At 38.3% G+C, this 25,332-nt stretch overlaps 1 protein-coding gene across 12 annotated transcripts in view; it reads left to right on the top strand.

The window, feature by feature from the left end:
* The window catches only part of tfap2d (transcription factor AP-2 delta (activating enhancer binding protein 2 delta)), a 127,298-nt gene that overhangs the window by 94,256 nt on the left and 7,710 nt on the right, over positions 1-25,332 (top strand). For 10 of the 12 annotated variants that reach the window (XM_073856485.1, XM_073856486.1, XM_073856487.1 and 7 more), the window contains 2 exons: positions 21,132-21,629; positions 23,451-23,511. In XM_073856485.1, the coding sequence (XP_073712586.1) occupies positions 21,132-21,629; positions 23,451-23,511 (559 nt within the window). Of the gene's footprint in view, positions 1-20,049; positions 20,483-20,528; positions 20,985-21,131; positions 21,630-23,450; positions 23,512-25,332 lie in introns of those variants that run through there. The other 2 variants (XM_055185482.2, XM_073856494.1) reach the window with 2 other exon arrangements.

Consider the following 25,332-nt stretch of genomic DNA (forward strand, 5'->3'; position numbering starts at 1 on the left):
TATAATTCCCTGTGTAGTAGGACAGTGGTTCTCAAACTTTTTCCGCGTTTTTTCCCCCTTGTGTATGGTGCCCCCCGAAAGAAAATTTATGACAAAAACTGTTCTAAAATTTTACATTTTAATTAAACAAAACATATTAAGTTATACAAAGTAGTGCTGTTGGCTAGTAGCCTTATTTCTTTTCGGTTTGGTTACACAGAATTCATGACATATTAATGTATTTTATAAAATGTCATAAAACTGGGGCCCCCCTGGCACCATATCGCGGCCCCCCTGGGGCCCCGGACCCCAGTTTGAGAACACTGGTGTAGGATAATATCATAAAAATTCTAGAATTTTTAAGCAAACGTGCTAAACTGTTCGCTTTAAATGCTTATATCTTCTGTATGCGAATGTTGATTTATACCAAAATGCCTTTTTGCATAGTTGTGTTTGACACATGAAAACATCTCTGGTTATGTATGTAACTGTTGTTTCCTGAGAAAGTTCAAAATTTTCAACTCGGGCGTCAGCCGCAAATTCGCGTGAAACGCAAAATGCACAATAGCACCATTCGCGCGTACCGCGCACAACGCTCAATTCGCGCCTTTCGCGCGAGCTGCACGCGCGAATGAGGCGGAAACGCGTCTTCCGCTCCGCGCCGAACGCCTCTTCCGCGCCGCGGGACCTCCTGACGCGCGTCAACGCGTCTGCACATTGACTTAACATTGAAATCACTCGCGCTTCACGCCTCTACCGCGGTTGGTGTAAACGCACCATAAGGTGTGGGAACCCTGTAATATTATTTGTTGTAGGTTACCTTAAAATACAAAGATTGTGGTTATCATTTGTTACTTTATACTGTAAAATAAGGTTTTAAACAAGCTGTGCCAGAACAAGTTTACCAGAACAAACAGTGGTTAAAGAGTCCCTATTACGGTGCTAAAAAACATTATTTGGTGTAATGCAACGTGTTTATGTGGTTTCCAAAAATCTTACAATATTGTTGCTCTTCTATGCCCCGCCTTTCTAAAATGTGTCAATTTGCACAAAGCTCATCGTTCCGAAAAGTGTGCTTTGATTGGCCAGCTATCCAGTGCGTTGTGATTGGCCGAATACCTCAAGCTAGTGACGGAAGTGTGACGCTCCTTACCATATTAGGCAGATAATTTCCTAACAGGAGATAATATCGTCTTTACTAGGGGTGTTAACAATAATCGATTTGGCAATGCATCACAATGTGGGCGAGTGGACAATAAAGTTGTGAAGTTTCAATTACTTCCGGGGGCATAACAACAACAATCAAGACGGCTGAGGCGGAGAGAGATGACCGTGATAGACGGGTAAATAAAAACGCACCCTTTTCAATGGAAAGTGGACATATGGGCACATTTCGGATTCTAAGAAGTTAATGGGAAACTAGACAAGACTTACGCTGTGTGTAAAATTCTCATCTCAGGTATATAATTGTCATTGTCTTAAAGCTGCTAAGCTTCCATTTTTGTTGAGAATAGTTGCACTTGACTTTACTACTTGACTGATAAAAAATTTGCCTTGTTGTGTACAGTAGAATTCTGATGCATCGCAATGCATCGTAGAATCGAATTGAATTGAATCGTTACCTGGTGAATCGTAATTGAATTGAATTGTGAGGGCAGTGCCAATGCACACCCCTAGTCTTTACTACCTTATCAATATGAGCCCAAATCTGATCGAGAAAATGCAGATGACCTAGCTGATCGATCAACTTTGCCAGCGCGGCTTGAGCAAAATGTAAGAGATTGGTAAAACATAAAACCATATCTGCATTTGTGATCATAGAAACGACAAACGGCAAGCGCTACTTTGCATTGCACAAAACTTGCGTTTGAATCATGGTTTGAATAATCACTAGTAAATTCTTTAAATATGAAAACATAGAGTACTTACAGGCTGTGAGTCAGTAGCGGGCGAAATTATGATGATGTGCATCGATTCCACGTCAGCTCGCTGCGGAAGTAAACTGTTAATAACAATCCTTGCGTTCATTGTTGTCCAAGAAAAGAGATTTATGATAACACTAATAGACTTTGGGATTTGTAAACATTTACACTTACACACCAAAAGAAATATAGAATAATGAGAGGAAAAATAAAGGCTCTTTATTACAAGAAACTGGTGAAATGGGAATCTTATCCAATTATTTTGTCCATCATCTGTATATTGTGTCACTAGTACATCTCTAATCAAATAGATATTAAGGCCATCTTGTCACAGGCAAGCTTTCTGGCAGGCTCTGTGGTACCTGATGTAAGGTGAGTGATCTGGACGAGCTGAAATCTTGACGGATTTATAGATGTTTTGGTGTCTTACAAACGTTATAAACATGGCTATAATTCTGGATGCTTGAACATGTTTCAGAAGCATTATTTATAAGTATGCAGTGTCATAAGTACATATTTGAGGTTTATATCAAACAAACTGTTTGAAAATCAGTCAAATTTAGCAAGTTATGGTCATTAAAAAGTACATACACCAATAAAATATGTTATGAGTGAGCGGGCTGACTGTGACAAGATGGCCGCCAGGTGCAGACATCGACCTCCATTGCCCAGCAGTCCGGACGAGATATCTAGCCTTTATTATGCATATCTATGGCAACGAGCATATTGTTAGCTTGAGCTATAACTCAAAAACGGTTGTTGGTATCTGGAGTTTGTGTCACAGGTCGGAGCGGACCACAGATGTCGTGAGTCACGCCCCTCCCTAGTTTCCACCTCGAGGAGGTCCCAAGAACACCCCAATGACCAGACACACGAGAGAAAGTAAGTATAATTAAAACAAACTTTATTTCAATTATTTTAAAGGTAAGTAGGGGAGGGGAAAGGGGATCTAAAAACAAATTCTCGGACCAGAGAGTATGAGCCAGGAATGCTTGAACTTCGTCACGGGGAGCGCTCAGGTAAGTCCTCCCAGGGGATGGACTTTTCTCACACGTGACTTTTATCCACTGTTCCCAACTGATACTGATTTCTGTCTTGCAGGTGGACTTCCCGTGGCGCCTTTCCTTTTTCCTGAGGCAAAGAGAGAGACACGGTAAGTAACACCTTGACTGAGGTGAGTACGCGGCGTCTGCTTCGGGGGCAGTTGGAGTCTCCAAGGCCAGCTGGACTTCCTTTAAGACGCAAAGATGGTTAGTGTTCGGCTCTCGATGTATACACAGAAAGGTAAGTATTTCTTCGCCGTGGATATGCAAGTAGGTATCCCAGGTAAGTAGCTTGGGTGTACAAAAGTGGATACACAGGGGTAGCCGGACCTTCACCTTGGACATACAGGGGCGTATTCACAGGTAAGTCGCTTGTAACTTGGGCATACAGGTGTGTGTTCGAAGGTAAGTAATTCTGAATAGGGGCCTACAGGTACGTGTTTAGAAGGGACAACTGGATCTTCACTCTAGACATACAGGGGCATGTTCACAGGTAAGTAGCTTGTAGCTCGGGCATACAGGTGTGTGCTCAAAGGTAAATGGACCTTCACTCTGGACTTACATGGGCGTCTTCATAGGTAAGTGACTTTTAGCTTTGGACATACAAGGGCGTACTCTCAGGTTAGTGGCTTTTAACATTGGGCATACAGGTACGTGTTCAGGGGTAAGTGATCTTAACTTCTAATGGCTCTATAGTGAGTACACAAGGACACAGAATGCATTCAACTCACAGACCCTCGAAGAGATGGATGACAGGCCTTGGCCTCTTTGGAGCTTGGGAAACTGGAGAGGATGTGTTTAACTCAGCACTCGTGACTTCTTCGTCCGGGGCGGACTTCCCGGACCACGTTCAACTTTGTCGCCTTTAACCGTCGACAATACTCCCACAACGACTCACAGCCTTTAGCTCGAAACTGCAAAGCTAGTAGTAGACAGACTCACAGCATTACTTCACAATGCATATAACTTCAGTGAATACAGGGAGAAAAAATACACCACCTCTTGACTTCGAACAAGGGTAGGTGGGGGGTATGGATCGAACACTGCTGCTCGTTGAACCTACCACGGCCGCTGCCACCGCACTGGGTGGGTTCAGGTCAGTTGTTTATACCAGGCCCATGTATAGACGAGTACCGGAGTTGAACGCTTCCCTCTCCTCTCTTCCAACCCGCGGGACAAGAGATCTAGACAGGGGCGAACTTCTAGAAGTACTCCACAGTAGGTAAACATACACAGAGGCCACACAGTCGTTATTTCATGCAGCAACTAATACTTGCCTACGTTGACGTCCTTTCCCACACTATTCACCTGTTCCTTACTTGTTGTCGTTGCCTCACCACCTCCGGGTGGGGGAAAAGGGGTCAGGAGTTATAAGTGGGCGTACATAGAAAAGGTGGTCACTGCCAGCACAGCGCACGTTCTCCTTAACAGGATTTCCTTCTCGGTCTAAAGAGTGAATGCAGACAACAGGGACACGGCACAGCACTGCAATCTTCAGGTGTACACACGTCAAAAACAGACTCAGCCACTGCACTTCACACACTCTAGTGAATTAGGTTCGGCACTCTACGTTTGGACCGAGGGTTCGTCCAGAGAAGAATCGAACTCGCTGACACGGCGAGTGGCCCAGAGTAAACGTCGCAGCCACAGCAAGATAACGTCCTCCCAATCCAACTGGTATTCGGCTCGCCCAAAGATCCTTCCCACAGTGGGGCCGCTTACACACTGTTACACACTGTTCACAAATGCTGGTATTCCATATTCAAAGTAAGACACATAGACTTGAGGGTAATTAAGTGTACTCACAATTCTGTTGATGCTATTTTCCTCTCCTTCCCTTCAGCTACTCACACAAACACAGCCCGAAGGACGATATCCACTTGACACCATATCCTCCAACAGCTCTTCAGGGTAAGCGATCTTTCCACAAAGGTAACACAGATTGACAAAGCTCTTCATCCAACAGAGTTTTCCATTCTCAAACCTGTATATTCCTGTATATCCACAACACATCCGTCTCTCTCCCTCTCCAAATGCCCAATCGCTCAATTCCACCCGCAGTATTTGCTGGAAATCAACTCCTCTTTCCTCTGTTTCAGATGCCCTTTTTATATGTCTCCTTCCTGTTGAATCGCCCAATCAATGATCGCCACGCTCGGCGACACACCTGTTGCCGATAATGCCCAAATTTAGGTTTCCCGGAGTTCCCGGAAGTGACTGGTGTTCGGGGAATAGCGTCCGGGCGGAACTAATTTCCACCACTTTCGGTTCCGCCCCTTCAAAAAAGTCACTCCGTTACATCTGTGTATGTGGACTTTTGATATCACTTTTCCTGGATTATATATACACGGTGGACACTTTGCTCTTTGAACTTTTAGTTTACTTTGACTTTTAGATTGTTTTAGGGTATGATATTGTGTTCCGTGCTTTTAACATTCTGAGTTTTAGTGTATTGTTTTAAGTTTATTGTGAACATTGTAAATACACTTATTTATTTGATTTTACTAGTTTGTCATCCATTTAAAGGTATTGCGGAGGATTTTCTATTTCCGGGTGGATCATTAATACTATTGGTTCTCCTAGTTGTCAATCAGGAGTGTTGCGCAATTGCATTTTTAAAAAAAGTGGAGAAGGCGGTTCTTTTCTAAAATCCTCCGCTATACCTTTAACATCGTTTTAATTTCACTCAGTAAGATCTGACCCCTTTTAACTTTTGTGACTCAGCTGACCGTGGCTTACCGTTACACTTCCTCGTCCTTGTCGTGTCGATGTGCAATTACACATGCAGATCACTAGTAGGCAGCGTCCACGGGCATGTTACAATATCAAAGCAAAAGCCAAAGAAGAAGCAGCTTGTTGTATACGTTGGCTGCGTCCGAAAGCTTAGGCTTGTTCCCTCGCTGCCTCAAAAGGCAATGACTTCGGGAAACGCTTTCTGACATTCTACATAGACAGCAAAATGGAATTCACTTTGAAATATAAACAGAGGGCGCCTTTGTGATAACAAATCCCATATTTGAAAACTACAATACTAATTTCTCGCTAGAAATGCAATTAAAAGGTGTAAAAATATAATCTTATTTACATAAAATTTGTGCTTCAGCCGCTTTCTTGGCCGCCATTTTATTTTTTCAAACTCGACCAGGCTCCCCATGCACATTCCCCGTGCACGTTCATGCATGGAATTGTGGGACAGGACATGAAGGTATCTCAGCTTGAGTCTTTAAATATTGTTCCTTGGTCCATTTTTGTTTATACCATCACAAGCGGAAATGTGTGTAATTGACGTGTAGACTTGACACGTTACCTTTTTGGAGAGGTGCACGTCAGGCTACCCAGAGCTACGAAGAAGTAAAATTCACACTTTACTGTTACTCCTTAAAATGATTCCTTCCTGCTATTGTTGGTTTATGTCTGTGGAAATGCAATGTTGTGTAAAAATGTCTTAATTTTTGTATTGGCAGATGGTTTAATTCAAAGAGACTTTATCACACTTTATCAGTATGTGTGTTCCCTGGTGAATCAAACCCATTGCAATATTGTACTAGTTGAGCTTTAGGAGCAAATTTCATATCATGAAAATGTGACTTTTTCCATGTTTAAGTCTGCACTATTCTACCACGACACTGCCATTTAGTGCAAGGAGAAAGAGACAAAAAAATTGACCTCAAAATTTCAATTTCAACAAACCAACATTATGGTGATCAGTGTTTGCATGTCATCAGCTCATTTGCATTTAAAAGGACAGTCCTCTTTAGAAAGTTATTTTTTAGAACTTCCCATTAAGACAATTTTACACTTAGTACTTTTTTACTGTAAAAAAACTAAAAACTTTTGAACTCAGACTGCTGAGTCTTGAGGGAATTTCGTTCTGGCTTTCTTCTTTAACCTTTTTATGTTTATGGGTTTAAATGTATCTCAGTCAGACAGGTAAAACCACATTTTAGAAAACAAGTATTTTTCTATCCGATAAATGCATTTTGTACAACACAACAATGCGTTTTGTTTTGTATAGATTAGCTTCCCCAAACTGAGAGGCTGAGATTTTGTGTGTCTGGAATTTTCCCGCTGTGTGTGTAAAAATGTGCTGTTGTCTCTGTAGTGAGTGTTAAGGTCTGCGCCGGGTAATTAGAATATCGGCCCCTGTGTTGTGACTGGCTTCTTTGAGCGCGCTCACCTGTGTGCTTCCTGATCATTAGCATTCTCATGCATATTAATAAGGAGCAGAGGCGCAGCACGCCCTAGCTTGGCCGCAGGGCATCATGGGAGATTACTTGCATGAGTAATCCCGCTGGCTGGAGTCGGTCCAGAACTCCACAGCTGTCCGTCAAAGCGCAAGCGGGCAGAAGGGCATCTGGGTGTGGCGGGGCAGGGCAGTAAAGGGCTAGCATTTAGCATGGGCTTAGCATTAGCTCAACAGGGACTGAATGAATTTCCTCCTGCATCGTAATGAGAGATCACTTACTGTTTTTGTCCATTTTGCTGATTAGCTTCAATTTAGTTTAGGATTTTGCACTTTAAATCTTTGAATATTAAGAGTTCCTCATGTCTTTAAGCACATAAGTTTCTTTTTTTTCTAACCTCAGGGACCTGTTGAGATCTCCGGTTCATTAGTTCAAGAAGTAAAATCAAGTACAGAACATAAGTTATCACATATTTTGCATTTCATTTGTGCAGAAAGTTAAATTTGGCACAGTGGCTCACAAAAACTGGCTCAGTGGGTAGCACTGTTGCCTCACAGCAGGAAGGTCCCTGGTTCGAACCCTGGCTTGGTCAGGTAGCTTTACTGTGTGGAGTTTGCATATTGTCCCGGTCCACTTTTATCCACTTTTACAAGGTGTTTAGACATAATGTGTGTTGGCAGTGTGTGAACACAACCACCCTACAATGAAAAAATCCACTTGCACCTTGTTTTTAGACATGCTGTTTTGATTCTCTTATCATTGTGAGGTCACATTGATAAAGCCACGCCCACTTACAGTCCTGCATTACCATAGTTTACACCCTCAGCGAGTTGTACTCTGTCCACTAGATACTATTGTCTAAGACTGTATTAATCAGATCTATTTGAACTAAATGCGCTCACTGTCTGTTTGGAAGGAAGGAGCTGTAGCTCATTTGCATTTAAAGGTACAGACATTAAAACAGAGCGTTTTTGCTCCCACCCAAATAGGGGCATTTTGGACATGATTTAATAAATGATCTGTGAGCTGAAACTTCACAGACACATTCTGGGCACACCTGAGACTTATATTACATCTTGTAAAAATGCCACAATAGGTGCACTTTAAATCAAAAACTTAATAAAAGATAAATAGTTCCTTGGGTGATGTTATGTGAAGGTCAAAGCAGTGCTAAACACTTAAATTCAGACTAATATTGAGTGAAACATGTTTATTCAGATTATACGCTCAGCATTATACTTTCTTGTTCCAGCACTTTGAACTCTTTACATCATCACACATGAGAAAGTATATGCCAAATGTATGTGTACGTGTGTGAAAGAGAGAGAGAGAGCGTAGTGGGCTTCAGATACTGTGTGAATACTAATTGAGCTCTGTTGGCAGGTCAGAGTCCCTCTCCTCTCGACATTTACCCATCTGCACCACAAACACACAATATTACACACACAGCTCCTGTGGATTACCTAGGCCGCAGGACAGAGCCGTTTCTATGGAAACCACATAGCAGGCCGCATGAGTTAACCATACACTTCTTGTAAAGTCTCTTCTCCAGGAGTGTGTGTCTGTGTGTGTCTGTTTGTGTGTTAGTTTTAGGTGATCTGCACACAAAACTGTCACAAAGGTAATTGCTGTATACTTTAATGAAGGATGAACATTTCACCTTCATGAATGTACAGTAGTATTACTTGCAACACACATTTCATCTTAATGTACATCTTAAAAATAAAGGTTCAATGGGTTCATCACATTGAGGAACTATTTTTGTTTCCCAATGAACCTTTTAGATAAATAATATAAAACTAGTCTGAAGAACCTTTTTCTACTACAAACAGAGAGGTTCTAATGATGATAAAGGTTCTTAATTAAACCTAACAGAGAAACTTTTATTGGCCCATTTTTGCCTTAATTAGATGTAAAGTATGATAGGACAGGACAGGACAGGGACGTATAGGGCAGAGAGAGGGGTAAAGGATCAGCAAATGACCTCGAGCCGGGACTTGAACTCGGGTCAACGAAAGTGCATCTGCACCCTGTTGGAGCACTGCCCACTACACCATCAGCTCCAACAGGAACTTTTATATTTAATAAATATTTGAGAAATGCAGTCAAAGCTGTCATAATGAAGTAGATTACAATCAGTGTTGGGTCAGTTACTCAAAAAAAGTTAATTAGTGTAATTACTCTCTTCAAAAAGTATTTTATTAGGACTTATAACTAATTACTTTCTAAATCCTATTTAGTAAATAATACAAAGATAGGCCTGAAGCGGCTTGAATAAATCATATAAAAGCACATCAATTATTCTGGTCACACTTTGGGGTCCAATTCTCACTATTAACTACTTATGCCTCAATATAGTCCTTATTAATACTTCAAGAGTTTCGTTGCAAAACGAGATAACCACCGTTTTTTTAATTGTTCAGAAATCTCGTTTTTTGGTTGTGAATTCCAATATCAATACAACTGCAGTTGGTTTGTTTCGATTTAAAACTACATAACTTAAAAAATACAGCTAAGTAGCACCATAAAAAAATAACAAGATAAAATAATAATAAATATATTTTTACAAAAATGTTAAAAAATGGATTTATCTCGTTTTGCAACGAAACTCTTCACTTAGTAAAGTAGTTATTAAAGGAATATTCCATTTTCTTAAAAGAAAAATCCAGATAATTTACTCACCACCATGTCATCCAAAATGTTGATGTCTTTCTTTGATCAGTCGAGAAGAAATTATGTTTTTTGAGGAAAACATTGCAGGATTTTTCTCATTTTAATGGACTTTAATAGACACCAACAATTAATACTTAACAGTTTTTTTCAACGGAGTTTCAAAGGACTATAAACAATCCCAAACGAAACATAAGGGTCTTATCTAGCAAAACGATTGTCATTTTTGACAATAAAAATAACAAATATACACTTTTAAAGCACAACTTCTCGTTTAGATCCGGTCGTCATGCGCTAGCGTGACCCGACGCAATATGTCATCACGTCAAGAGGTCACAGAGGACGAACGCGAAACTCCGCCCCAGTGTTTACAAGTGTTGAGAAAGAGGACCGTTCCTACATTGTTGTATGTCAACTGATACTAATTAATGTCTTTGTGTCAGTTTATTGTTTAAAATGGTCCACAAATGTGCGTTTTATATATGTAACACGTGACCTCCCTACATCACTACGCATTTACGTTAGGTCGCGCTGGACCGGACCTAAACGAAAGTTGTGCTTTAAAAGTGTATATTTGTTATTTTTCTTGTCAAAAATGACAATCGTTTTGCTAAATAAGACCCTTATGTCTCGTTTGGGATCGTTTATAGTCCTTTGAAACTCCGTTGAAAAAAACTGTTAAGTGTTGAGTTAAGTATTAAATGTTGGGCTCTATTAAAGTCCATTAAAATGAGAAAAATCCTGCAATGTTTTCCTCAAAAAACATAATTTCTTCTCGATTGAACAAAGAAAGACATCAACATTTTGGATGACATGGTGGTGAGTAAATTATCTGGATTTTTCTTTTAAGAAAATGGAGTATTCCTATTTAAGTTTAAGTATTGGTAGGAATTGTGTAGGATTAAGGATGTAGAATAAGGTTTTGCATAGTCTGGCATTAATATGTGCTTATCAAGTACTAATAAAAAGCCAATATCTCAGTAATATTAAGGCTAATAACCAACCAGTTAATAGTAAGATTAGAAAATGGGTGTTACCATTATTCTTATTAACTTACGTATTTAAAGTAAGAAGGATACATAAAAACATGCATTTTAACCTTAGACTTTAAATTTTGATGTTAAATCCACTATTATATATCAGCAGTCTATACACAGTAGTTCAATTACATCAGAAGTAACAGTAATTATATTACTGGAAAAATAAGGAAAAGTAATTAAATTACAGTAAATAATTACTTGCTAACTAGTTACACCAAACACTGGTTACAATGCATACAGTTAAAAAATTATATTTTTAAATATACAGGTATGTCTAGTACTGAATATGGACACAGATGTTTTTGGGAGACAGCATATACTTGTAGGATTTCTGTGAATTCAAATGCACAAACCAGAAGCCATAATACTCAACAAATGGAGAAGGGACGGCTTTTCAAAGGACAAAAAATATTTATTTTATACAATTTTGTGTGCACATTTATGAAGAAGTAACAATGGATGTAACATTACTCCATTATGGATGAGAAAATTCTAATTTCCACTTACTTAAAAATAATGAAAAAATGCTTTAAAACTTTAACAGAGACTTTGCATGGATATTTAAACAGCCAAAATTGACATCTGATATATCAAACACTTTAGGTAAAAACATCACTTTCCGTGCAATGTGTTGCCCTATTCATTAATAGGTGCATGATCTCTGAAAGCCAATGTTGACATTTGAAATCACCTAAACAAACACGCCCCTAACCCAATAGAATCTGAACCTTCAATTGATAGGCAACGATGTCAGTTAGTAGACACTCCCCTTACTGCTGATTGGCTACAAGTGTGTTTTGGTAGTCGGCCCGACTCTCTTTTCCAAAGTGTTTTTCAAAAATCATGGACCCCACAACAGGTACTTATTAATACAATGTTGTTAATTCATATAATTAATAATTAATACAGTGTTTCCCACACTTTTTCCTTGGACCCCCTCACGTATGCATATGGCAATCTGAGCCCCGCAAACCCATTAACTTATATTATACCTGAGAGTTGGGGAGCTCAGATTGTAAATATTACACATTTTACATAAGATTATTTTATCTTGGCATTGTGAAAATATATGATTTTTTTATTTAATACTTTTTTCCATCTTTATTTGACCTCAAAGCATATCAGATCTAGAGTTCACAAGGGGGCGGGGACCCAAGTTGTAAACCACTGATATAGCAGATTACAATAAATACAATTGTCCCACTTTATATTAAGTGTATTTTACTAATAAGTACTTGCATAAAAGAAAGCATTTAATACATTGTAATTATTGTAGGGTTAGGGTCAAAAGTGTAATTACATGAAGATACTTTGAGTACAATGTAACAACATGTATGGACACAATCGTTACATTGTATGCATTTTTCTTACGCAAGTTTTTTTATAGTAGTTAAATACACCTAATATAAAGTGTGATTGATACAATATTATTATTGAATGACACAACAGGTAAACTAACAGGTACAAACAGGTATTTTGTCTTTGCACAGTGTTATTGTAGTTATTAATATTTTGAATGAATAGTAAAAAATATTTAGTAATAAAATATGAAGTAGTCCAACAGGTAAAAAAAGTTTGACTGTAATAATAAACTGAGATGATCTCACGTAAAGACACAAATGAGAAAGCAAAACAGGATATATACTGTGTGTAATCAAACACTATAAAATATTTTACTCTTAACGACAGAAATTGTATGCTGGTCATGACAAAAGATATATTGTGAGTTGTAATGTTCATCTCTCTGTGTGTGTGTGTGAGTGTGTGTGTGTAGGTTAGTTTGATTGACAGGTGAGCAGAGTCTCACTGCTCTGGGCTTCATAATCAGCAGCTTTATTCCGAGCACAAAGGATTGTGGGAAGAGAGGGATGAGAGAAGCCGAGAAGTGCAGAATAGTAAAATTCCCGAAGGAGAGGAGGGGTTGCCTTCTCTTCTTTGTTTATTTCTTTGCTTTCCTTTGAACAGGTTCTCAGTGTGTGTGTTTTCGGGAGTGTAGGTTGCGTATTCGGTGCATTTTCGAGCGTGTGCGCTTCTGCGTGCGTTTTTGAAAAGACTGTTGCTCTCATTATGACTGATAGATCAAAAGCACTATTAATTTCGGATCACGTCTTCCCCGATGTTATCGCTCCAGCTGTTCAGTGAGTGCGGCTCATGCTGATAAACCGGCCGCTCTGATTGGACGAGCCGTTAGTCAGTCAATCAAACTTGTGGGTGTGTCTCTGTGGAAGATGAGTTTTGTTTGCTAGGAGTATTTAAATAAAATCCTGCTTTTGACGATTATTATGATTTGTGGAGTACTCCAGTCCATGCGGTTTAGTGAAGTTCATTTTTATGGTCATAATAAATGTTTTGTACTACTCAAGTCCTTGATTTGCTGAAAAATAGCACTTGCATTCTTAATGAAAATGTCCAATAAATGTCTAAATATAAACGTAATATGACGTCGTTTTGTATTTTAGCGATGGACTAACTGAGTTGATGTTACTGTAGCTCAAACTTTTTGTCCTCTCCAGGGTGAAATGTGCAGCGAGGTTTTCCAGTGGAGGTTTTATTTAAGACGGCGTTTCTCTGAACCGCTGCTAAAACTCATTTTCTTGAGCTGCAGGAAGTCAATAGCTTCACTTCTCGTTCCTTTCTGGTTTTTCTTTTCCTCTCTTTCATGGATCTCATCTTTGTATGTTCACAACGTTTTTCGTCTGTTGGACCGCTTATCCGTCTGTCTGTTGGTCTCTCGTTCCATCATCCTATCCTCTATGTCTGTCTTGCCGTGCATTTCTGTAAGGATTTTACAGTTTTGAGTTTATTAATATTATTAAAACCACTGAACCTCTAACTTGCTCATTCTCAAGTTTTTCAGCTAAGACGACACTTGTTTAAAAATGGGACAATATCCCAGCATCTCTGTTTGTCTCCACGTTTCCGTAGTGTTTAAGGGATTTTCTTGTGTTTGGCTGCTGATTAAGCTCATATCCATAAACAAAACGAGCTCATTTAACAGATTACAAAGGAATTACACGATCAAAGAGTAAAAGTCAAGACGTATAAGAGAGTGGGCGAGAGAGACAGAGATGGTGTGTATGTGAGACAGAGAGAGAGATACACCTCTTGCCCTGCTCTATCTGATATGGGATTCATTTTGTGCTGAACGAACGTAACAGTTAATCCCACCCTCTGGTACAGGCCTGAGGGTCTCTGACAGTCACACACACAACTGTGGATGAACATACACACATACATGCACTCAAAGCACCGATTCATTATTTTGCATTCCAACATCTTAGAGGTGCACATAAATACTGACATGATATAGTTCATGTGTGCGTATTTGGATATGTTTACTGACTTTTGATTGTGCCAAATATATCTGGTGATTGCATTTCATTCTGAGTAGTGTTGTCATTAAACTTGTTTAGGGAGATTCAGATGGTTTGTGTTTTTGTTAACTTTCTTTATATGCCACAACTGGGCATTTATGGAAGCTAAACAAGTAATAACTTAGGCAGCTTTAACGTGGTCCGTCTGTTGTTGATGGTCATCTACTGATAATTTACACACATTAGTAGTTTGGTTGTTTTTTAGCAGCATCACTTTGAAAGATAAAGGATTGACACTGTGGTTTTTCAAACTGTGGAGACCCACTTGTGGCATAAGGTGGGTGGCGCAAAGTCGCTTGGCACAAAAACAGTTCAACAGTTCATGACAAAAATGAGAATTATTTTGATATGATATATAGGGCTTTGAAGATTAATCGTGCAAATGTGCGTTTTCTCAATCAGTTAATTTTAACGAATTACAGTGAAATCCCAGCACATCCCAAAGCCAGGGGGCACTCTCGTGCAGAAACTCTTTAAGCCACAGAAAAAGTAGCATTACAAACGCTATTCCAGGAAATGTCTGCAGGAATCTTTATATCGCTGTTTTTCAAATTGTTTTAGGTATTTTCATGATAATCAAGAATATTTTGAATGATTTTGTTTAACAAGTGTTGCTTTTTTAAATGCACATTATAAACGACTCCGACTCATAATGATTTTAGATTGATACGCACAAGCTGTGCGTGAAACACATAATTGAAGCCTTGCGAATCAGAATCAGTTTCAGACAGGCATTTTTAATGGGACACACGATTAATCGTTACATCCCTAATGATATACCGTAGGGTATAATGTAAAAAATTAGCTGTAATTATGCAGCTGGTTGCCAGTAACTTACTGTAGAAGATAAAGACTGAAAATGTTTCATGTTTATTTAACTTTGAACAAACTTTTGCCAGTAAATAACATAAATGTAAAATGTACAGTAAGTTACTGGCAGCTGACAATAATACCCAGTAATACTGTAAATTCTACAGATTTTTTTTTATAGTTTTATAAACTTATATCTCATTAATAAAATTACAAAAAACTACTCTTATAAAAGAGAAAATATATGTGATTAATCATATTTCTATTTTAAAATATGTTGGTGGGTCACCAGATTGATATGGTCTCCAACATGGTGCCCGCGGGGAGACTGTGAGTTGCCCACCAAACCGCGTAACCCTCCAGATGGTTTTATCCATTGTGGTAGCTCTTGCTCACAAAAAGGTTGGAGACCTCTGGATTATACCAACGCTATCTCTTGAGAATTTGTACATATTTTACGAGTTGGCTATTTCGGATCAGTTCATTCGACCAAGTTTTGGTACGATTTGCCTTGACCCCTGCGACGTTGGGACGTCGTTTCATTCTTGTTGCTTTCATGAGAATCGTACAATTTTGCACAATTAACTTCGTATGAATTAAGAATTAGCCAACTCGTAAAATATGCACGATTTCTCGTGAGATCAGGCTGATTATACCTATATAGGTGCCATGACATTAAAAAGTTTGGGAGCTGCCATAATGAACCTTTAGCATCCGATTCCGAAGAACCTTTCTGTTTCACAAAATATTCTTTGTATAGTTGATAATGGCTGTTTAGACTATAAACAAATAAAAATAATCTTTTTTTTTCAGAACCTTTGACTGAATGGTTCTTCAAGGAACCAAAAATGTTTTTTTTTATGGTATTGCCATGAAGAACCTTTGGTAGCATCTTTATTTTTATAAGGGTAGCTGGTAAAAATCTTTCCAAAAACTCTTGATGCTTGAAAGGTTCAAAGCAATGCCATAGAAGAACCATTTTCCATACCCATTTATGATCTAAAGAACCTTTTTGTCATTACAAAGAACCTTTTGGAGGTTTTTCAGATCTTAAAAGTTCTTTATGGAACCGAACAACCAAAAATGGTTCTTCTATGGTACTGTGAAAAAAGTGAACCTTTAACTTGTTTTAATGTTATTCTAAACAACATCAATTGTATGTTAACCCGTTTAGTGTTTTTCATTTTGTAAATAAGCTTGTAAAGTGTTAAAAGCTGTTTTAATGTTGATCTAATGAAAGCTAACCTACATAATGAGGTGTACTTGGATTAAATCGCCTCAGGGTTTATAAAGTAGATTAGAATTAAACTACAAGTCAGTTTTTTCTGCTCATTAAACATGGAAAATAAAAATAAGCAATTAATTTATTAAAGAATCTATTAAATGTTTTCCATGTAGGCCTTAAACATGATGAAGTATTGATCCATAACAATGTCTAAACATGTAATTATTCTGACTTTTGGTGGTCGACTCCTCAAGGTGTCCCATAGGCAATCTTTGAAGTTTTACTTTTGTAGTAAGACTGTAGTAATGAAACAATGGTGGAATGATGCAGATATCTTGTTTATAACATATTTGGTCTAGTAATATTTACATTAACCATATCTATAATAATAGTTATTACTCACACATTATATCAGCATGTTAAACTGTTTAACAAATTTTTATTTATTAGAACAACGTTAAAGCTTTAATTAGCCTACTAATTACATTTTGTGAATGCTGAATACTGTGTGTGCGTGCGTGCGTGTGTCCGTTATTTTGGCAGATTGCTCATTTAATTAACGCACATTTTGCTACATCTGGCACGTGTCTGGATGTAAATGAATTTTTATGATTCAGTTTTGTTCAAACGAGAAAAATAACATGGCTGGTCAGCTGGATTTACTTACAGGGTTAAAGGTGAATTTATCAGTTGGTCACCAAATTTGTATCTTATTGACAATGGATGGGAGGCAGGGAAATGTGTTTTTTAAACGGATGTAATAAGTTTACAGTCATGTTTTGGTTTTAGCGCAGAATTTAACAAAAAGCGCTAAATGACATGACACACCGGTCAAGCAATGTACTAAATTATACATATTTAAATAAATGGTATTAATAATATTTATATAGGCTAGTATTTATGTATTGAAATGGTTATGTTATATACAATTTAAGTTGTTGCGTCCTAAAACACTTTTGTCCTTTATTTTGTCATTTAATTTATCGTTGGACAGAATTGAATTTGTGTGGAATTTACGTGATCAAGTTCAACCCTTTTGATATTAATAAAATTATGGGAATATTTCTTAATTAATTAATTAATAATGTATTAATTATATTTTATTAATTAATTTGGCGCACATCATTAAATACGTCAAACAGACCAGGCGGTGTAACTGACGCTGCGCCCTCCCCCTCCACATCTATTAGCATATAAAACTGTGTGTGTAGCTATATGTGTGTGTGTATGTGTGTTTGTGTGTGTGTGTGTTAAATGTAGGTCACATCGATGAGGAGTACGCATACTTTATCATTATAATTATCTGTTAAACACTTTTTTCTGTGTATTTAGTGTGAGACTGGAGAGCCGTTACTAAACGGACGCCGAAGCCATATTGAGCTTCACAACTAGGCTACTTGATTAATATTGGGTCCCTTCTCAAATAGACAATGTTCAACAAACATATCCAGTATAAAGCCAAAGTGCATAAAACTCTTCATGGTGTTGATGAAAACGGTTGATTTTTTGATCGCTGTTTTCTTAATGATGTTACTTTAATTGTGTCATTAAATTTAGGCCTGCTACAAAACGTCAAAAGACGCTCTGACAACTTTTTCGTATGTGTCATTTTACAAGCATTGTTTGTGTTTTAAGGGTTTCCATTGAATATTTTCTTGTTTACACTAATTTCCAAATTGACAACTCTATAGTTGGACAAACGCGTCATATTTAGATATCTGTGGTCATGTTTTAAAATCATAATGTTTTTATAAACTTATAGTGACTGCCAAAAATGGCTATGCTTAAGGATGATCTTGCAAACTTTTTTGGTGGGGGTCTTGTATCCGTTTAATTTCATGGTGGCCATTAGTTGGTCTTTCTCTTAATCTCTCAGGTTATTATTGTTACTTCTCCAAATGACAGTTCTGATGGTTTGGTGACAGCAGCTGCCATTCACAGTTTGCGACGCTTTTAATCCAATGTGAAATCAATTAAAACCAACTCTGGGCCAAACTACCGCAATAGACACCTCCTCTAAACTTTCATATTGCATCTGTTATTTTTATTTTTCATGTTCATATAGATTGGTGGCGGATTTATGTGGCGAAACCATCTCGAGGAACATCCAGACCGAACAGATGGACTCGATCCGTGACCAGTACAGCGTGCATATGCGCGTCCGCTGCTGTGCGCGTTAAACCCCATTAAGTCCGTCTACCGTGCAACTGGTGCCTCGTTCAATCCCGCGAGCACTCGCAGACTACACAAGCGCAGTCTTCTAATCCCTCACGTGAGAGGACGAGTTCTCTCGCGCTCACATCGTGTCATTTACAGCCTGCCCGGAGGCTTTATAAAATAATAGAGGGAGTTATTTCATAACAGCATCCTGAGTCATTTTAATGTAAGCTTTGAATGTCTACTTTAGCACAATAATCCATTTTCGTTGCTCATTCAATTTATCAGCCACATTTACTTTTAATGGGACATTTGCAAGATAAAATGTATAAAACGTGTCAAATCGAAATTTCATTTTTTTCGTTTTGTTTGCATTAGAGAACCCAGTAGGCCTGCCTGCTCAATGTGACCGCTTAAGTAATATGAACCGTTTAAGGTCATCCGTCAAATGAAAATAAAACGAGACCTCCCTTATCCTACGTTGTTTTTCGAGTGAAACATTTATGAAGTGTAATACGTCAGTATATGTGTATGTTTGTGAGTGGATCCTCCTTTCACGAGAGACACCGGGTGCTCGAGGCGTCTCCGTGCGCCCTTCTCATGCACGAGGGCGCGAGCCCGCGGTGAAGGCGGTAATTTGGGTTAAACAAGGGGAGCATCCGCTTTTAAACACTTAAAAACTGCCAGACCTCTTACATACTCACAACCGTAAGACTCGAGCATTTTGCTTCTGGGGTGGGAGGAGACATTAAGAAACATTGAGAACAAGGTGAATGACTGGAAATGTATTATAGGGACGCATATAGACACACACATAGAGCTCTAAGTAGGCTACTTATTAACTGTAAACTTCATTATTATTATTTTTATTTTAATCGAAAAATATTTCGCATTGGATCTGTTTGCATTTGGAAAGTTTATACCTGGCTGTGAGTGAGATGGGTGTCCGTGTATTTCATGCACCTGTAAAGGTAAAGCGAAAATTTGACAGACAGGATGTTTTTAGCAATGACCCCCCCTACCCACGCATGACCCACTCAACGTGCAAAAACAGTGCTGGCACGATTACTGTTAAAAACAAAAGCGATAAAGTGTAAATAAACGTTAATTGGATATGCCAGTGGTCTGAACTGAATAAAAACGACCAGAAACACAGAAAATGGACAAAAGCCATGACTAATCTATAATATTAAAATATTAAATACGCTAAAAAATATATGTTTCTATTTGATTTATACAATCGACAATAAAAAGTCTACATATTTATTTTCAAAAGCATTCAAATGTATTTAAATAGTTCGTACATTAATCATTCTTTTGCTGTTATTTTTATGTCCATTAAATAGGAAAATAATATTTGCCTTTTGATTTTAAATAAGGAAAAGTTACATGAAATGTTTATTAATATGGTATTAAATTGTATTTAGCATTAATATTTTTTGTTTCATACGGTTTCTAATTCAATAAAATTAAACGTTCGTTAAAACAGATTATATATTAAAAGCAAATCGAATAATGCAACAAAATGTTTAACCGTGCAATAAAATTACAATCACACAATACATTCAGTTAAACTTACGTGTTGCTGAAAAAATCCAAAAACCAGGTAAATGGTAAAGCCGCTAGGAAAACAGAGACAAATAAAACTGGCCCTGCTAAAGAAACACAAACGACCTTAAAGAATTGTCCACAAAAATCATCAAAAATGTTGAAAGCGCACTTGGTTCCTTATTAGGCGAAGATACAATATTTATTCCGTGTCTCCAGGGATGAGGCTGCTCTCTCTATTGTCCTCCCTTTCCTCAATGCTGATGCTTAATTTTCAAAACTTCTATATTACCAAGGGACCTACGACATCAGCCGGAGAAATACCCAGCAAGTACAAAATCCGAGCCAGGGAGCGCTTTGTGCAGAGGGGAGGCATTTCAGCCGCTTTTACCGACCGCGCAAGGCGACATTTCATTTTCACGCGCTATTTTGGGGATTTTTCCTTTCATTCGTCAGACTGCGCGAGGAAATCGGGTTATTGGATCGCGAGAATGTCAGCCACATTTCCGGGACTGGTGCACGATGCGGAGGTATTTTAAATTAATTTATTACACCTTATTTAATTGAATTAAGCATAGCATCGCATAGAGGAAAATTGTGATGAAACAAAACAGCAAATTAAAAATTATTTATACTTGTTAATGCAAGTCGATGAGTAAAAATAACACGTTGGATTCGTTTAGTTCAGTTCTGCTTAAAATCTCGTTTGCTTTTTGGTAATCGAGTGTTAAGGTCTTCGTCGTGATTACAAAGGTTTGTTTTATTTTTTTCTTATTATAATTGTAATTATTACACTAATGCCTTGCGTCTCGTGCTGCTTACCTGCAGTAAAACGGGCGTAGATTGTTGGGACAAATTGCTTTTAATAGGTTTTGCACAGATGCATTAGGAAGAATATATAGTTAAATAACACACTCAATGGCAAATGATAGACAAGTGAGGGAGGAAAAAAAACGCTGTGTGCTCGTGTAGCAGTTTGCAGTGTGTTTCACGCACTCCCTCCCAGGCACGGAGAGATGACATCGCCGTCAGGTACTTTTCTAAAGACACTTTGAGCTGCTGTGTGTGTTTGTGTGTTTGGGGAAGGCTCGAGTTTCCGCCGCGTGAGAAATGCGCGCGGATCGCTGCGAGCGCGTGTAAATGACATGCCTCATATTTTCCTCTTTTTTCCCCGCACAGATACGTCACGACGGATCAAACAGCTACCGTTTGATGCAACTCGGATGCTTGGAATCTGTGGCCAACTCATCTGTCGCTTACTCGTCGACGTCTCCGCTCACATACCCAGCTACCGGAACCGAATTTGCCTCCCCGTATTTTCCCACGAACCACCAGTACACGCCCTTACACCACCAGTCTTTTCACTACGAGTTCCAGCACAGCCACCCGGCCGTGAACCCGGACGCGTACTCGTTAAACTCTCTCCATCACTCGCAGCAGTACTATCAGCAGCTCCATCACGGCGAACCGGCAGACTTCATCAACCTTCACAACGCCCGGGCGCTCAAGTCCTCGTGTCTGGACGAACAGCGGCGGGAACTGGGCTGTTTGGACGCATACCGTAGACATGACCTGTCAATCATGAGCCACGGCTCTCAGTACGGCATGCACCCTGAGCAAAGACTGCTGCCCGGGGCGGGTCTGGGGCTGCCGCCACCGGGGGCCGATGACCTACAGGTACACATCACCGTGCAAGCACAAAATAGCCTACACACGCATTTCACGTGCAGGTTGCAAAGAGGTTGACGCGTGCGGTGATGTTGTGTGGCCACTTACACTGTCTGAACAGGAGAAATTATGGCCTAAGGCCTTAAACAAAAACCTGTAACATTAGTTCATCGAAACAAAAAAATCGGAACACTTGGTTTTTGGCCTGCATATAGCTTAACGCTTAAAGCGTAACAATAAATGGGAAATACATTTATTCCAACTTATTTTAAACTTTATTTTTAAAAACGTCTCGAAACAGAAGGTCTTAGTTCATTTAGCTGTCAGATTTTACATATTTAATATAGTGAATATTGAGAAGTTTGAATTCGTGTGCGCGTATGTCGGGCCTGGCTGCTGTAAAGCCGCTGTTCCTTTTTTCTCCGTTAAAAGGCGGATTAACGGCTTGAAAAAGTGCGAACAAAAGCCAAATCCTCCACAGTAGAGCACCGTAGTTTATCCAATTTAGGACTTAATGTCAATCAACTGGTTATTTATGCACAGACATCTGATACAGCTCAAGTTTAACTGGTGAGTCAAAATGTGTTAAGATGAAAATAATTATGATTATACATTCCTTTCATAAAATACGGCGCTGGGCCTCTCGACTTAACAACAAAAGATTAACGGATAAAATAAAAAAGTTTTTTATTTATTTAGCTAATATGATATTTTGGAATTTTTGTTTATTGCACCACCAAAAGAGATATTGATATCTATTTAATATATATTTAAAAACGATTGTAATTTTATTTGACCGAAATAAAAATGTTATGGGAAAAATAATTAAGTGTAACTACAAAATAAAAATTAAAAATAAAAATATGTATATTATAAAGTAATTAAATAACATTTGTTGTATAATTAATTTGTCAAGTTAATATGGTAAAAACAACATAAACGTGAATGCAATATTAACTGTTATTATTTGCTATATTAATCCTAAATGCAATCAAATATTTTTTTGTAGAAAACCTAACTATTTTACCACTTATGCAATATTGCAAAGGATATATTATTTTTAAACATTATTAAATGGTAAAAATTCGTATTTTCTTTTTATAGTAAATACAAAATCGTATACGTGTTGGTATTGCTGTCGCGTGTTCAGCAACAGTCTGCACACGCACACAAAAAGGCTCACAGGAGAACAAACACAAAAAAGAAACACATACGTCCCGTGAAAAGGTTTTGGACCTTTCTTTTGGTGCTGAATAAAACCGTGGGCTCGGAAAAGGCCGCGTAACAGATGCGGGCAGTCTCGTGCGCACAGGCGCATCTTTGAGCCGCTAAACAGATTTGGCACGCGGAACAATAGAAGCTGCCGCACCTTTAACACACGCACGCGTAATTTATGCCTTATCCGACGGGTTTGTATATTGATTTTATAATCACTTTAACTGCGGGGAAAAGGAAAAATAGAGCAGGAGTTTGTTAAAAGGTTACAAGAGTGCGCCAGTATGGTGGATGTAAGTGTGTGTGAATGTGTGTGTGTGTTTTGTGAGTGATTCTGGCCTCCAGACTGGTCGTGGCTTGTGAGACGGATTAACTCTTTTCTTTTGATATACAATTCAGTCTTCCTTCGGCTGATGACATCACTGATAAACGAGTAAAATAATAATCTGTTGGTTTGACATCATTATGTAACAGGTCCTGTTACCTGCGGACTTCATTAATTAGTGTACAATAAGGCACGTGATCTGTTTCACATATGCCCAGGCAAAGATACATCTGATCACTAGGTTGATTATTGATTGTAAAGTTCATGTGCGTCCATATGTGTGTCTGTAGGGATCTGTGGACGCGCAGTGCGGGCTTGTGTTAAATGGCCAAGGTGGAGTGATCCGGAGAGGTAAGACAACACACACACACACACACCTATATATACAAACACAAACACACAATCATACTCATACAAAAAGAGAATTCATTGGAAGCACACACTCAAAACAAATAATGAATTTTCTTCAACGAAATTTTCATGTCTGTATTTAGACAATATTTATTTTTAACAGATTACAATAAATACAGCAATTAGAAAGTATAAAAAAAATTATATGTTCGGAATGACATCATGCTAACTGAATGTCCAATAAAGAGATAGACCTGGCATTTAAACTACAGTTTAAAACACAATTGTAGGCATATTTCTTAGAAAAATATACTTTTCTTCCTGAAAACATTAGTAGCAACTCAATAAAAAATAAGTATAGCTTTATACAATTTTTTTATTATATTTGTAGCATTATTATGTTTGTAAATCAAGAGGCCGGATATTTTCTTTAAAATTGTTACTGGATAAAACTGATAAATAAAACAAAACAAATAGCCTTAATAAATATTGTAGCATCAGTATTGTATTAAATAAATTAAAAATGTATTAAAAACAGTAATAAAAATATTATTTAGAATGTAAATATTTTTAAATTATTAAAATGATTATTTATTTAAAAAATAATATTTAAATTATTTCAGCACAGACAAAAAAATTCAAAACTGCTTTATGTGTACTATGTTATTTTAAAAGATTCATAAACGCAAGTAAAAATTTAAATGTAGTGATTATTATTATTATCGACGTTGTTTTTGAACTCCTATTAAAATAGTTCTCTTTAAGCTATGTTCATTATTAGCCTAAAGTTTCTTGCCATGTAAAAGAATTAGTCAGAAAAAACGAATAATTTAAGGACATATTTTCCAGTATAGTTTAAATACTAATAAAACATACATTTGTGAAGGTCATTCTCTATTGAGAGACCTCTCAGAAGAGTTTTATGTATTCAGTCTCTCTCTGTATTTTGTCAAATCCTTCGTCTTATGAGGACGAATTGATTCAGCGAACGTTTCTTAATATTTTCCTAATATCAGTCGCATCTGTGTCTCTTCAAAGCAGACGCGGATCGACACGCATATGTGAAGTTTGCTATAAAGCGATCGGTATCTCGGGCCCTTAATTTTTAATAAACTCCGTCTAGGTGTTGGGCTCGCCATCACTTCCAGTTAATGGTGTGCAGGATTTAGCCGCGAGCTCCGCCGTTCCAACCATCACAACCAATAATCATTGCGTTACCTCGCGCTCCGGTATCGATAGCTTCTCGCGCCTCGGGCGCACGCTTTGATATGTTAATGCCGCGCGGCTCCGAATTCAGCGGAGATCATATTAATGTTGTTCACACTGACTGCAGCTTTGGCTTCGTTGAATATTCAGATAACCTTTTTCAAAAGAAATCACTCAAGAAACGAGAATCCTACTTAGAAAAGTCGTCTGTGTTTTAATCATGATTATCCCTCTTAGCTTTCAGGAATTTGATCAAGCTTTACACACACATTCAGTTTGTAGATGTACTATAATATCTCAAAAATCTCTCTCTCTCTCTCTTTCATTCTGTGCGCGCGCTCGCCCGCGCCTTAATTTTTGGGCTGGGTGATGACGCGCTCTGTAAACACACGCACCACCACTAGAGTTAAAATGGATACAGAAAATGACATTTGGCCTATGTCTTTTTTTCTTTAATTTTCGTGGCAAACTTGCAAAAAGCGCTTGATTCGCTTTGTGATCGCTCGCGCGCCGCCTCGGGCTACTCTCCCTCGCGCTTAAATACCCGCTATCGCCTCTGGGCCCGGCGCGCGCGACCAGACTACCGGCAATAGCTCTTTTTCAATTGCCCTTGGC

The sequence above is a fragment of the Misgurnus anguillicaudatus genome, chromosome 18, assembly GCF_027580225.2.
Source record: "Misgurnus anguillicaudatus chromosome 18, ASM2758022v2, whole genome shotgun sequence".
NCBI classification, from domain to species: Eukaryota; Metazoa; Chordata; class Actinopteri; order Cypriniformes; family Cobitidae; genus Misgurnus; species Misgurnus anguillicaudatus.